Raw genomic sequence first — 15,559 nt, 5'->3', positions numbered from 1 at the left:
GCTCCAACTCCCGAGGAACCCGTTCCCCGATGGGCCAGGGACCGTCAGCTGCACCTCTCACCTTATCCAGTAGCTGTCGGTTATTATACAGGGGTGAACCACACACCCCTCTCCTGCATAACCCTAGGAGGCGAATTTGTGAACGGAGTCTCACTACTGTCCCCATCCCCTCCTGAGTGTCCCACCCTGTCCGGGGGCGGCCGGAAATGTCCGGGGGGACGGGACACCGGCTTGGAGCAGTGGCGGCTCCAGGCTTACAGCCAGCGCTAACTCCAACTCTCAACTCTGCTCCAACTCTCGAGGAACCCGTGTCAGCTGCACCTCTCACCTTATCCAGTGGCTGTGGAGAGAGAATGTCCTCCAATGCTGCTGGGAGAGGTTCTGCAGAATTCCAGAGGGTGGGTTTGTGAAGTAGGATATAAATAATATCTAATTAATGTTCATAAACGCCTGTCGCCTGACGAGTGACGCCTGTCCGCTATTGAGTTGACAGAATTTTAGTTTAATTCATTGGTGGAATCCTTAACAATTTATACACAGTTTATACAGCCAGTGCTTCGTTTGCCTTTTCTTTATCACGAATGACCATGATTCCTTGCGTTTTTTTCGGAATACCGAACTCACATTGTTATATCAAAATAAACAAGCTCAGCGGCTTTTAGAAAACTCGAGAATTGGGCTTTGGCCACCTACGCAGTCGTCTGCAAGCATTGTTTAAAAACTCCACCTCAGCTTTTGGAACAAATAGAATTAATAACTAAAATATAAAGAACAGGAGGCCATTATTTACCAGATTGTGTGGGCAATGGTACAATTGGTGAGTGTTTTAAATAGAACATTGGGTCATTTATAAAAGAGCTACTGCAGCACAAAAAACTCTCATACATGGACATTTTTTAAACTAATCTAAGATTTGCTTTCACGTCAAGGGTCAAGACTGTTTAAACATCATGTGTACTGACAATGGAAAAATGAAATTCTTACTTGCAGCAGAATAACAGGCTTCTAAACAGAATACTCATAGGTAACATAAAATAAACAAACAAATCAATAGTGTGGTAAAAATATTCGGTCATTACAATAGACAAAAAACCCCGGAATATACGACAATCCGGTTGTCTGGTCTATTCTCATTCTAAGATAGTGAGAACAAGGATGGAAGAAGTGAAGTAACAGTCTATAAATCAGGGGTTCCTTTTTCGTCCCTTTTACCCCCGGCAACTTTAATAGCACAAAACAATGTTATTTCACTTATTTATGAACAACTAATGATGAACAGATACCGGTATATCAGACCCAAACACGGTTAGTCAATGAGAAATTATATGTACAAATCCAGAATCAACAAATTTACCCCCTGGGGGTAATTTACCCCAGGTTGGTAACCCTTGCACTAAATTATATAGTTGAGTGTGGAATCTACAAAGTACATGATAACGCTAGCTGTTCCAGGACCTGAAGTCTACTTCCCTGATCAGAGAGGACATATGTACTTGCTCACTGACACTTATACATGGTGATAAAACCTGGCTTTGATTCTTTCCTTTAAAAATATGGTGGATTTTTTCATTCATATTGCTGGTTTTTCTGGGAAATGCATGGGGATTTATGTGAGGCCTATTTACAATCTCTCAGAAAATGGATATGAGAAAGAAAATGATGCCATCTGTCAAATGATTTGTTTTTCTCTTTTCCCAAAATTGGAAGAGTTTACAGAATTTCTGAAAGGCAATACATCCTCTGAAGTCAGAAGCCTCAGATACTTCAGTTCTGAACTGGGTTACCTACGTTTGCAGAAGAACTCATCATCTATCTTACCGATTAGATCAAAGTGATTAAGACATAGCCTATGTTCAACATGTTTACGCCATTCTGTAGCTCTAACAAAAAAAAACATAAAGAAAGATTTAATAATGGTGGATCCGAAATCTATGCAAATGTATGTATTATCTTGCACCTAGGGAAGGGAGCCTAGAATTTGAGGGCACAAGTTTTTGAAAGGGAAGAAATTTAAAGGAGATCCAATAGGTACGTTTTTCATATAGAGTGCTGAATATCGGACACAAGCTACCAGAGGGGTTGGTGGAGACAGTTACATATTGCAATGTTGCAAAAGCACTTAGACAGATAGGGATGGCCTAATGCAGGCAAATGGGAATAGTTTGGTGTTATGAAGATAGACACAAAATCCTGGAGTATATCAGCTGGACAGGAAGCATCTCTGGAGAGAAGGAATAGGTGACTTTTCTAGTCGAGACCTTGGTTGGCCTGGGTGAGGTGGTTCAAAATGGTCCATTTTTGTACAGTGTGATCTATAATTCAACTCTTCAACGAATGTGAAGGGTTTGAAGAAAATGGCAAGCCAAAGTGGGGGACATTGTATAACGTTGTATAAAGTTAGTACCTTCACCAATGTAAAGCACTTTGGCCAATGAGAGGTGTTTTTTAAATGTGCTATATAAATAAAAGTGACTTGACTTGACTCGACTTGACGTGATTTTTTAAATTTGTTGTTTCATGTTTGGTTTAGTTTAGTTTAGTTGGGGAGTGTTTTCTCAGTTATGACACTGACCTGAAGAAAACTCCCCAACTAAACCACGGGTAAGGTCTAGCTTTCATGTAAACTCACCATTGTTTCAAGGTCTGTGCTTTGCAAGCAACAAAAAATAATGAGTTGAAAGGTAGGGAAAACAATTGTTAGAAAATGACCACGCCAATCTTTCAGTACTCAATGGCATATAAATGCAAGGAACATGTAAATGAGGCAGATGAATTGATTCTTCATTTCCATCTCTGACAGAACTGGTCATTTCTGCATTCATCATTATGCCTCTTGCCATTAGCAATATGCCACACAAAGAATTTAATCAGCTTTTTCCTGCTATTGAACCACTACATTTAGTCACCTGTTCTCACCTTATCAGAGATATTACCTTTGTTTTACCCAACCCCTTCTGAAACTTGTTCTCAGTTCAGATGAAGAGTCCCAGACATGAAACATTAACTTTTCTTCTTTCCGTAGTTGTTGCCTTACTCTGTGTGTGTTGATGAGTCGAGGGCGCTGATAGACACATGCAAATACAACATTCTAGCTGTTCTGGAGACATGACATAAAGAGGGGCTACTTTGGCAGTTTAACATTCCTAGTTACAGATTTTTCAGCTGAGTTAAAAAACAAGGAGGGAGGTGGAAACATTGATTAAAAATGAAACAATCAGAGCTGTGAGAAGTGATGATATGTTAGAAGAATCGTCACAGGAGGTCATACAGTATGTATTGAACAAAAGAACAAAAAAGCAGTATTTGCACTGTTGGGGGTAAACTAAGGATCCCTTACAACCCATCAAAACATTGGAGCAAATGTGTCAATGGATTTCTGCCAAATGCAAAAAGCAGCAGAGCAGAAATAATGGAGGATTTCAATTCACAGAATATTAACTGGAAAACAGTGGGTGCAATTGAGCACAGAATTTCTAAACCACATTCAGAAGAGTTTGATACTCTGCATGAAGAAAAACTCTGCAAGGAATGTGGAGGTCAATGGGCCGATGTTGCAGTTAATATGATATTTTGGAGGAGTAAATGGAATAATGGCAATAAAAGTGGCATTAAGGGGTTTTGCATCTTTGAAATTGGTTAAGCAATGAGGCTCAGATGAAATATATCCCAGACTGTTAAAAAAGCAAGGAAACAATATTTGGGAGAGGTCAGTGATATTTCAATCTCTGCTGTCCTCTGAACCTATTGTTTTGACAATAACAGGGAAATGTGTCAAAAGCAAAAAAAAGAGGGGGGGGTGCAGGAATTCGGCCCTTCGAGCCAGCACCGCCATTCAATATGATCATGGCTGATCATCCAAAATCAGTACCTCGTTCCTGCTTTTTCCCCATATCCCTTGATTCCATTAGCCCTAAGAGCTAAATCTAACTCTCTCTTGAAAACACGGAGGCATAAGGGATATTGAATAATCTTCTCCTAATCCCCCGAAGGGGCTGAGAACTGATCTCCAAATGAAGTATTTGTAGATCAGTGGGCTAGGGGCAGGAGCAGGCAGAAACAATAGGGAAGTTGCACATAAGGTCATAATGTCAAAGGGCGTGATGCATGAAGTAGCTCAATCTTTCTGGAGTACAAGGCAGCTTCCAGCATACACTAGTACCACACTAAACAAGTATGTTCTTACCTGTTAAAAAACACCAAATTGGTCATTTTTTGCGCTGAAATAAATTGTGGAAATAGGGGTAACCATGAGAGAAAACCGCCAAAATCACTGCTGCTCACTGACTTGCGAAAGAGCAGCGTGCCGGCGGATTGAGGGCAGGTCCCGGTCCACGACAGCCCGGGGCTGGAGGGTAACTGAGCGCTCTGAGCCTGAGCACCAAGGTGTAAGCGGCCGAAGATGCGGATCCCTCGGGACAGCCCCCACTCTCCACCGGCCACGGCTGCCCTCCACCCCGTCTCCCCCTGTGCGGCCACACTGTCACGGACTGTGGGTCGGCACACACACGGGCCGGGTGGAGCGGCTCCGGGCAGCGGACACACGGGGCCATAAACCCGGCAACGTCCCCGTCAGCTGCAGCAGAGTTGGGGACAGTCTGGTCCCTCCGTCCACCCAGAGTCACTGACCGCGCTGCACTGGCTCCAGACCCCGACCCCCACCAGGATGATTTACCCACCCCGACCCCCACTACCACACGGGGTAATTCACCCCCCTGACCCCGACACCCACACTGGGTGATTCACCCCTCCACCCCCGACCCCCACACGGCCCTGGGTCCGTGAGTATGGAAGCCATAGTAAGTGTTTAACTGCAGTTCACCGCTTGTACTCCAGAAGGCGTTGCATGGCAACAGTGCAGGTCACGGGTCGTGACCTCGACTGTCGTGCAACCTCCTTATAGGTCTGTCAGAGCAGTTCTGCTTGTGGATTTTGGGAAGGAGATAGAAACAAGTAGTTTGAATAAGGGTCCCAACGTGAAACACCACCTATCCATGTCCTCTAGAGATGCTGACTGCCGATTGTGTTACTCCGGCAAATGGGTGTACAGTTTACAAACTTTGAAAATATCGACATTACTGGATAAACAGGCAATATAATTAACAATTGAAACATGGAAGATGGACACGACAGAAGAAGAATGTAAACTGTTGAAAAACCAGGCAAAAGTTCGATATACTCTGTTAACTATTCGGGTTGACTGATTGCAGAATTTTCTCTTTTTATTTCAGATTTCCAGCCTCTGTAGTTTTTTTTTAATGATTTTCATGAACTATCTTGTTTTGTCCCCGGAGCCGGAGGTACCAAACTCCAACTCCAAATCTCTCAGATGTGGATGAAATGAAAGCAAAGAAACTATCAAAGATCCTCTGCTATAAGATATTTGGATACTTTAATCTTTGAATGAAAGGGGGTGAAATGCGGGGTGCGTGCCGGGAGGGAGGTGTGGCATGTGGCGCACTGCGTGATGGGAGGTGTGGCATGTGGCGCACTGCGTGATGGGAGGTGTGGCATGTGGCGCACTGCGTGATGGGAGGTGTGGCATGTGGCGCACTGCGTGATGGGAGGTGTGGCGAGGCAGCGTGGCAGTGTGTAGCAAAGATCCTATAGCAGAGCGGGGAGGTTTACAATGTTTATTATTTAATGTCCCTTGTCTAGTCTGAAATAAAGTTCATCATTGGATATAAAAATCAGAAGAAATATAATTGTGTTTGTTATATGATTATATACATTTATATCACATTCATGTATGTGTGTTTATAAACATTTCATTCTTTAACAAGAACTAACAGAATTATGAATCTAACCCTATAATCACGCACAAAAACTGTTCCCCCGCAATGTTAATTACCCTGCGATTCGGGTCGGGTCGGGTAGGTTCCGGTTACTACAAAATCAACTCAAACACTGCTTGTGAGCCATTTAAAAATAAATGATTTAAAAATCATAAAAAAAGACAATTACCAGTCAAATTTAATTCTTGACAAGAATTAACAGAAGTATGAACTGAGAGAATTATGAATCTAACCCTATATCACACACGCAACGTTGATTACTCTGCGAGTCGGGTCGGGTCAGGTGGGCTCCGGTTACTAAAATGGGCGGGGAAAATGCCCAGGATCCCCTCTGTAGCTACTACACGGCAGCCCATTGCATTTCGCAGGAGTAGCCCATCTTGCTCCGCTATAGGGTCTTTGGCGTGTAGGGGGAGTGGCGCGCTGCCTGACGGGAGGTGGGTCGTGTGGCGCACTGTGTGCCGGGAGGGAGGGCGTGCGGTGTGCGGCCTGGCAGCGCGTTGGGGAGTAGGCGGGCGTGCGTGCGTGCCTGGAGGTGTGGCGTGTGGCGCGCTACGTGCCGGGAGGTGTGGCGTGTGGCGCGCTGCGTGCCGGGAGGGAGGGCGTGCGGCGCGGCCCGGCAGCGCGTTGGGGAGTGGGCGTGCTGCGTGCCGGGAGGTGTGGCGTGTGGCGCGCTGCGTGCCGGGAGGTGTGGCGTGTGGCGCGCTGCGTGCCGGGAGGTGTGGCTGTGGCAGGCGGGCGCGGGCGGGCAGGCTGGCGGTTGGTGAACGGTCGCCAGTATGGCGGCGGGGAATGGGTCACTCTCGGATTTCGCCGAGAGCTTCAGTGATTCGTTTTGTCCGAAATGCTCCGGCATGGAGTTGGCGGCCACTGCCAAGTGGGTTCGACTGAACGTCGGCGGCACTCGGTTCCTGAGCACCCGGCAGACCCTGTGCCGCGATCCCAAGTCATTCCTGTACCGACTGTGCCAAGCCGACCCGGACCTGGACTCAGACAAGGTGCCGGGGAAGGGAAGGGAGGAACCGGAGCGGGGTGTGGGGACGGGAGTAGAGTGGCATAAATATCTAGTGGGAAAGTAGAAAGGCTGAAGGAGTTTGGGTGGGGAGACTGTGGGAGTAATTGGGACAAGTAGCGAGGTGTGTTCGAGAGTGGAGACGGCAGGAGTAGGTGGATTATTGTGAGGAATAGAGTCTGGGCAGAAGAGTGAAGGAGGTTGTCAGCTGCTGTAGTGAGGAGATGTATTCGCCTATTTATTTTGCAGGGTTGATATGAAGTATAATCATGTATGGTCGCATAATCTTTTTGTTCATGTACAGTACTTTGACTGATAGTATACAAACAAAAGCTTTTCACTGTACCTCGGTACATGTGACAATAACAAACTAGATTACAACGGGCAGGTGGCGATGGAGGTCGTGGGCATCGGGGTACAAAAGGGTGAGGAGATAATGCTTTCAGACAACAGTGGTGAGGGAATGGTTCTGTGGTTGAGGGTTTCTGATCAAAAGGGATGATTTTTGAGCAGTCACAGAGCAATATCTGAAGCGTTTACTGAAGCACTTTTTATCTTTGCACTTCTGATGTACTCATTTAGCATGCACTGGATAATTAAAAGTAGCCCTGTAACCTATCTTATTGACTATACTTAAAATATAATAAATTGGAATTTTGGCAATAAGTATTAAAATATGAAGAAGGGGAGAGCTGTGTAACTCGAGAATTACTAATTTTACAGCTGAGACACCCAGCTGTATTGATGAACATAATGCTCAGTTTCCCAGTTTCTGTTGGTGAGTGGTAGAACGTGGTGAGCTGAGGGGAAAGTGGAGAGAATGGCTTTTAGGGCGAATTAGTAAGGAATTACTCTGTGAGTTGCCTTGGAATGATGGGCTGAATTGGACTCTAATGTCGTAAGAAGATATGGAAGCTGGCCCTAATATTCCAAAAGTTTCTAACCAAACATTATCGTTTATTTCTTTAACTGGATACAGAGGGCATAGATGCTACCAGTAGTAAAATTTGTTCCATAAATTAAATTTTATGATTCTATATGCTGCAGCTTAAGCCAATTTATTTTGAGACGAGTAGAAAGGGAACTGGTCTGTTTAGATTGCTGAGTGCTTTGTTTTATGTATAGTGGGGTGACAGACGTACTTTGATATTAATAAAAAGGGACATATATTTGAATCAGCAAGTTAAAGCTGTTGTCCCTGGGGTATATTAAGTAATACAGATGGAAAGATCCTGAGATCATCCGTATGCCCTGCTTAGTAACTGAACTTGGATAAGATGATGCCGAGTCGCTGCAGCTGAGAGTATTCCACTGTATCTATAGATGTGTCAGCAAGAGAAGGTGTGGGCTGAGTAAGGGCATTAGACTTGTTCTGATGTCTGTATGACAATCTGGCCTTGAGAAATAATAAAATATGAGAATCGGGTCCCATTATCAGGCAGTATATCACTTTGATAGTTTTCAGTTTTCATTTAGGTTGATTGTAAACCATTCTCTAGTTTTTGACAGTTTGACTGATGCAGACATGATCTTTTGCAATAGGAGCATGGAATTATATTATTTTAATGACACAAATTTAATGTGGCTTTTAATTTTTGGCTCTACTTGACCAGTTCTCCTTTTATTGCTGATATATCTGCTGATAATAGCAACAGTGACTGGTGATGTGCGGAGTCCTCTTTTGGTGATGTGAACACTGAATGGTAGACAGACAGTGTTTTATCTGGTCTCGTTGTTCTGAAAAATGCTGTAACACTAGGTAGAATCAGTCTGCTAAAACACGGTAATTGCATTCCTTGCATTATAAAAAATTGTATCGCAAAGACGATTGTGTTATAGAGTCCTTCGGCCTAACTTACCCACACCGGCCAACATGTCCCATGTAAACTAGTCCCACCCACCTGCGTTTGACCCATATCCCTCTAAACCTGTCCTATCCGTGTACCTGTCTAAATGTTCCGATAATACATGGCTCAACTACCTCCTCCAACAGCTTGTTCCATACACCCATCTTTCCCGCTTCACCTTAAATCTATGTCCTCTGGTTCTAGATTCCCATACTCTTGTTCTTTTACCCAATCTACACCTTTATAAGATCACCCCAGTGATCCTAGCCTTCCCAGTTCTGCTCAACATCTCCCGATAGCTCAGACCCTCAAATCCTGGTAACATTTGTGTAAATCATCTCTGCACCTTTTCACGCTTGACAACATCTTTCTTATAATATGGTGCCCCAACACAAACTGAACACAACACTCTAAATGTGGCCTAAATAACAAAGTTTTACGCAACTGCAGCATGACCTCCGAAATTCTATACTCCATGCCGGATAAGGAGATTAGGTGTTAGAAATGAAAAGATCATGAGGTTAGCCTTATGCCATGCTTATTAACTGAACGTGGATACGGCGATGCGGACATTGCTGGAGTGAGGCGACTCTTTGCATGCTTGTCCCGCAGGAGAATCTGCTATCGACCTCCCCTTTTAAATCTCTCTTCTACCTGTTGTTCTTAAGTTGAGCTCAATTGCATTTATATATAATATTATCTTATTTGATTGGATAGCATGCAAAAGAGCCTTTCACTGTACCTCAATACAATGACAACATTAAACCTCAACATCATTGCAGTGAAGTGTATTCCACTCTATCTACCAGACTCACAATAACAAACTCCCACAGGATTAAAAAAAGATGATGGTCTTTTTAATAGCTGCAAATTCAGTTTTGTTACTGAAAGCTAAAACATCCTAAATGCTGCATGTTAGTTTTAATGGAGCACTATTGCACAAGTGTCAATAGAAGAGCTGTGGTGAAACTGCTTGACTCTGATGTCAGGAAACAATGGTGTCTGATTACTGCAGGGTGGTTACATGGAAACAAGTTTATTTTTTCCCCAAGACAGTTTTTTCCTGATTGTCGATTTCGAAAATAACTTTTAAGTAGTTTTCTAGTTCCCTGTACTGACAAACATGTGAAAAAACTTTTGTAGTGGCAACTGGTTGATGAGAGATGGAGAGCTATATCCTAGTTTTGCAAGAGAACATTTTAAACTGGGAAAGAGCATAATTTGATTAGTCTTTTAGTGGTGAAGATTGGTCTGATGTCAGGTGAATCTTCTGAGTAATTCCGCTTCGGTAGTTTATTTTGCTTTGCTTCTTTTGAACAGATGCAAATGTTATTTGCTGCTGTCAGGAACCAGGGTATAGATCTCAGCTTTCTGAATCAGAATTATCTGATCCACTCGGGCAAAGAGCCTAGCAGACTCGAGTAGGGCATTGATGAAACAACCTCAAGTTTAGTAGCCGTGTGTGACTCCCTCACCATGAATGCAACCATTCTTTTTTGTGGTATGGAAACCCAGACTCAGTACTGTAACCATATCATTACGATGGTACTGTATTTACAGTTCTTGTTGATGCTGTTTGATGGGGTTGGAAAATGTCTTGAGATGGAAAATATTCATATCTCAACTTCAACAGTCTACGTGGCAGTTTCGCCACCAGGGTGTGCTTAATTTTAGAGTTAATTTTCCTTCTCAGAATCTTTATTTTCTTTTAACCAATTGCAGACAGCAACCTGTAAAGAGCTATTGTTTGCTATCTCTCGTAAGGTTAGCTGTTTCCTAGTATTTCAGCGCCAGTGATGCACTGCACATGCTGGTGCACCACTCCAGCTTTCTGAACAGAGAGCTCTCTCTGCTCTCATTACATGGCATGGAAACTCTTCCCTGGCACCCACCTCAGGAACAACCTGAAATAAATTCTGAGAAACCTTGCCAAGCATGTACCAAGAACAATCTGGCCAACAACATCACGTGCACTGATGTTCTTATACTTCAACTGGAACCATTTGTGTGTGTGTCGTTTCTAATGACACCTTTCTTGGTGTTGAGGGGGAAACTCAAATAAACATTTGAACTAAAACAAATTCCAAATAGAGTGGCATGGTTATGGGGTAGGTTCCTGCAATGATATGTAGTGGTAAAAACTTACAGGTTATTAGTTTCTGGAAGTGTTGGCTGTTCAATAACTATTATTTAAAGAGAAGGAAGGTTCTCCACAATATCCTGATGAGTACTTATCGTGGGACCAAGATTAATAAAGCAGATGATCTGGTTGCTAATCAAATTGCTTGTTAGTATAGTAATTTTATTTATCTTTTTGACTTGCCTTCCGAGTCCAAGCAGTTGGTAGGCAGGTCCACAGGAAAGCCATCGTCATGTGTCCCAATCAATGGGTATCAAATTATTTTTATGTCTGCAATGGGCCGCACCCATTATGTGAGCAATGGTGAGTCAAACCCTTGTTTTCCTCTGGATTTAAATTGGATGGTTTATACCTCTAACCTACAGGCAATTGTTGAAACAAATTCCTCGGCTAATGTGATCGTGCCTGATTTAGTTGCAATGAACAAAACAAAGTCGACTAAAACAAGATAATATGGAGAACATGTGTGGGAAAGAACTGCAGATGCTGGTTTAAATCGAAGGTAGACACAAAATGCTGGAGTAACTCAGCGGGACGTGCAGCATCGCTGGAGAGAAGGGATGGGTGACGTTTCAGGTTGAAACCCTTCTTCAGACTGATCAAAATTTGTTTCCATAATTTACTTGAGTCGGGCAACAAGTACTGAGTACTGCGTTTACAGACCTGTCTTGTTGTTGCAAGTAAGAATTTCATTGGTCCGTTTCACATTCTTGACTCCTGGTAGGCTGATCCAGAAGATTAAAATGATGGCTCGGTTATTCAGAGGAGGCAGATACGATAGTGGCATTCAAGAGGCTTTTACATAGGCATATAAATATGCAGAGAATGAAGGGGTATGGGTGTAGTAAAGGCAGCGGAGATTAAGGAGCCACCATGGCTGGCACAGACATTGTGAGCAGCAGGGACTATTTCTGCTCTGTTCTGTTCTATGTACATGTCCTTGGAGGAAAGCTTGCAGATGGGCTTGCTGCAATTGAGTTTTGGATTTGAGGTGAATTCAGTTATCCAGTTGTGAGCCCCCTATGTGTGCAGGAAGCAAACCATCTGTGCATCATGTTGATCTGAAATCATCTTGGTAATGCACAGCTTCAGCTGTGTTACTTCATTAGATCTCACTGAAACACTAGTGGATGTCCACGTAAACAGAACTGCAATTATAGATAATTTTCAACTATTGCCCAGTTTTGATTTTGATTAGAAATAATCTGGAGACCCGTATGAGACTTCCATCTGTTTGTGCAAAGGTTAAATCAGCCCTCCAGGTGTTGGACGATCTGCTTTGCACACTGGAGAGTTTGTTTTGAGCTGCACCCAGCTGTTGCTTAGTGAAAGGTAACTTCTCCTGGGTGCTTGCTCTGCCTCTAAAGTAGGGTGCCTGTTGAAGAGATTAATTACTGCCAGCATTTTGGGAAATCAAACAGGAGGGCAAACGATGCTCATGATGTTTGTGGCAGTGCGTTTGAGGAACAATAGTGCTGATATTAGACCTGTTTATAAGTTTCAGATTATTACTATTATTTAAGTGATCTTGTATTGATCTTCTCTTGTTAAATACGATAATGTTCCAAAGAAAAATATTCTTTAATTTCACTAGTTCCAGCGACATAACTGCAAGATCTGAATAATCAGGAATAACAGATGGCAGATAGAAAGGACCGTGACAGACGGAGAGCTTCATAACCAACAGAATGTAGACGGTCTGATTTTGGCATTTGAGTCTTGAGTTAATCTGAACCAGTTTACTTTCTCATAAAATAGACACAAAATGCTGGAGTAACTCGGCTAGACAGGCAACATATCTGGAGAGAAGGAATAGGTGACGTTTCGGGTCGAGACTCTTCTTCAGACTGAAGAAGGATCTCGACCTGAAACGTCGCCCATTCCTTCTCACCAGAGATGCTGTTTGTCCCGCTGAGTTACTCCAGCATTTTGTTTATCTTTGGTTTAAGCCAGCATCTGCAGTTGTTTCTTACTTTCTCATATGTTGAGATTGTACAGACTTGAGTTTGGGGAAGGGATTTTTCAAATTTCATCTTCTTTCCCTTTCATTCAGTGCACTGGGGAGTGTGTTATCCTGCGAAGAGTAAAGAATGTGAGCACGGGGGGATGGAAAGCTGGTGCCAGTGATAGCATGACTTACTAACACGAAATGCAATCCATTTGTATTGTCCCAATTCATTATTAACAACAAAGTAGTCCTTTTCAGGGTAGCAGAGCTGCAGATTTTCATTTTGTAGATTGAGTGAATTATTGTTGAACATTGCGTCACTCCATTCAGATAGATTGAGTCATGCTCCTTCAAGTGAAGCAGAGTGCATATAAAGACCACAAGATTGCGCGTTTCTGCTGTCAATTTGCAATGTTCACGAGTGAATAAAGTATGGGGACAGGAATAGTTGGTAGCAATGGTAGGTGGACATGTTTGTGTAGCAAAGCAGCCTTTTGCTCAGGTCTTTATGGTCACCTTTATCAGAAAACCAATAAATTAAGGCAAGAACCTGCCTAGCTGAGCAGTAAAATTGTATGCTGACTCGTGGAGGAAATGGTCACGCTATGGTAACCGCTCGTCTTCAGCAGTTTAAAAATATATATCGTTCGTGTGAATGCTGCAAAAATGCATTTGCAGAACATGAAACATTGCTATGAATCAGCAAATTGTTCAATGTTGGTACTCAGAAATTTTGATGTCTTTATGCAGCCAAAAGTTAGGGAGTTGACATGCAGATGAAGCGAGCAATTAAGGCATCAAATTATATGAAGAATGGTTTGGGAACATAACTAAAAGGAAGTCTTGCAGTAATTTCACGTGGACGCGGTCACACCTGGTGTGCTGCATACAAAGGATGTACTATAAGCAGATTCACAAGAAGCATTCCTAGATGGGAGTGCTCCCATGAGAGGAAAAAGAATAGAAGAAGCTTCTACTCCCTGGAGGTTAGCAAAAATTGAGGTATTCTCATTGAAACATAAGATTTTGAAAGGGATTGGCAGAAGAGGTCTAGAAAATGTATTTCCTTTCTTGAAGATTGGGTGCACTGTCATTCGCAAAATGGGTTATAGTCTATTTCCCCTTTAACAAGGATAAATCTTTGATGCTTTTTGGAATATTCTACTGAAAATCTGTGAATGCTTAATCACAAAGTGGATTTGATGAGTAAGATCCATTGTTTTTGGACTATGAAGAATTAACTGATCTGGGATGGGTGGGTGGAATGATCAGGATCATCTTATTTATTGAATGGCACAGCTGGATGGGCTATTCTTATTTCTTGTGTGGAAGTGAGTGGAAATGCTCAAGTTTTCATCCAGACACAAGGAAATGCCGATACTGGTTTGCAAAAAAAATGTAGGATTAGCTCAGCAGTTTGCATCCAAGAATGACCTTGGACACAATTATTCAAACAATCTTTACTTTCTAAAGCAAAAGATCATTTGTGGAAACTTTTAACGTTATTGGAACAGATTACGTATTACACATCACTCCCTCTTCCACCAGTATGGTGCTCAATTATTTTTAATGGTTTACCGTCCATGTTAGTGTTGATTATTTAGTGTTAATTTTAGTTTTTCCTCATGTTTCTGTTTATGTGTTCTTTCATGTTTTCATTAAATGTAAAGATAATTAATTGTAAAGATAAGTAAAAAGATAAGGGAGATTTGGAGGTATGAAGGAAGTGAAGGAACTTGTGTATTAAGTGGGAACCTGTTGATCCACCATGATTTTACTGTCTGGTGGATCTACCACCTCAACATTTGATATTGCCTTTTTGATTATTGTTTAGTGTTTGTGTTATTTCATTAGTGCGCTGCAAAAGTGCAGCAAGTAAGAATTTCATTATTTTGTTGCCCGTGTGCATGACAATGAAACACATTTGACACTTGAGTTAATACTTAATTTGTTTGCTCAATCTTTTATTACTTGAACATTTTTAGTTTGATTAAAGTTGTCACCTATTGCAATGGCATTAAAGAGTTTCAAATGTTGTAAGTTTGCACTGGGATGGAAGTGCTGCAGCGTTAAAGTGTTTGTGAATCATGAAGTTTCTGAGACTTCAGAACAAAAGTCAAGCTTGTGTTTGGAGAGGGAGTATAATTGTAATGAGCTATTCTTTGTTTCCCTGAAGGTACTGTGTAAATCACAATGGAAGTATGGTTTTGGGATTTGACTATTGTTCCTATGAATAGTGAGATATTTGTTTTTATCCTTGATAATGAATCATTCTGATCGCTGTAGTAGCTTTGGGTTAACAGATTCACCAGTTTCTCTGAGTCGCAAGAGAATACTGAATGTAGATGCAAAGGAAATTATTACAATTTTGTTGCATTTTGTCACTGGAGGAGGGAAATCAGCAAAATCATTAAGGATTTAACAATCCATTTGTGTCCTCTCAAAGAGACTTTTAATATTACACCCAATACAAGTTTAACTGACGTGTAATCAACAGTGCATAAAATGCTGCAGTCAAAGTTCTACATTGAGATAAATTGCAAAGTTATTTGATGTATTGGCATATTAATTTTTTCCTTGGAGTGCAAGAGGCTGAGTGGTGATCTTATAGAGGTGTACAAGTATCATGAGGCGAATAGATCGGGCGAATGTACAGAGTCATCTTCCCAGAGTAAGGGAATCAAAAACTCGAGGGCATAGGTTTAAGGTGAGAGGGGGAAGATGTAAAAGGAACCTTAGGGTGGAGGCCATATGGAACAGGCTGCCAGAGGATGTTGTTGAGGCAGGTACAGGAACAAATAAAGGATATTTGGACAGGTG

At 42.3% G+C, this 15,559-nt stretch overlaps 1 protein-coding gene across 2 annotated transcripts in view; it reads left to right on the top strand.

Annotated features, from left to right (window-relative positions):
* The first annotated feature begins 6,478 nt into the window (after positions 1–6,478).
* LOC129706784 (BTB/POZ domain-containing protein KCTD5-like) overlaps positions 6,479–15,559 on the top strand; it is a 41,863-nt gene continuing 32,782 nt past the window's right edge. Inside the window, exon 1 of one of the 2 annotated variants that reach the window (XM_055651268.1) lies at positions 6,479–6,790. In XM_055651268.1, coding sequence (XP_055507243.1) covers positions 6,572–6,790 — 219 coding nt within the window. In that variant the 5' untranslated portion in view covers positions 6,479–6,571. The remainder of the gene's footprint in view (positions 6,791–15,559) is intronic. The other variant, XM_055651269.1, reaches the window with a different exon arrangement.

This window comes from Leucoraja erinacea, chromosome 20 (assembly GCF_028641065.1).
Source record: "Leucoraja erinacea ecotype New England chromosome 20, Leri_hhj_1, whole genome shotgun sequence".
NCBI classification, from domain to species: Eukaryota; Metazoa; Chordata; class Chondrichthyes; order Rajiformes; family Rajidae; genus Leucoraja; species Leucoraja erinaceus.
Note: the sequence above shows the minus strand (reverse complement) of the source record. Positions and strands in the feature narration are given on the sequence as shown.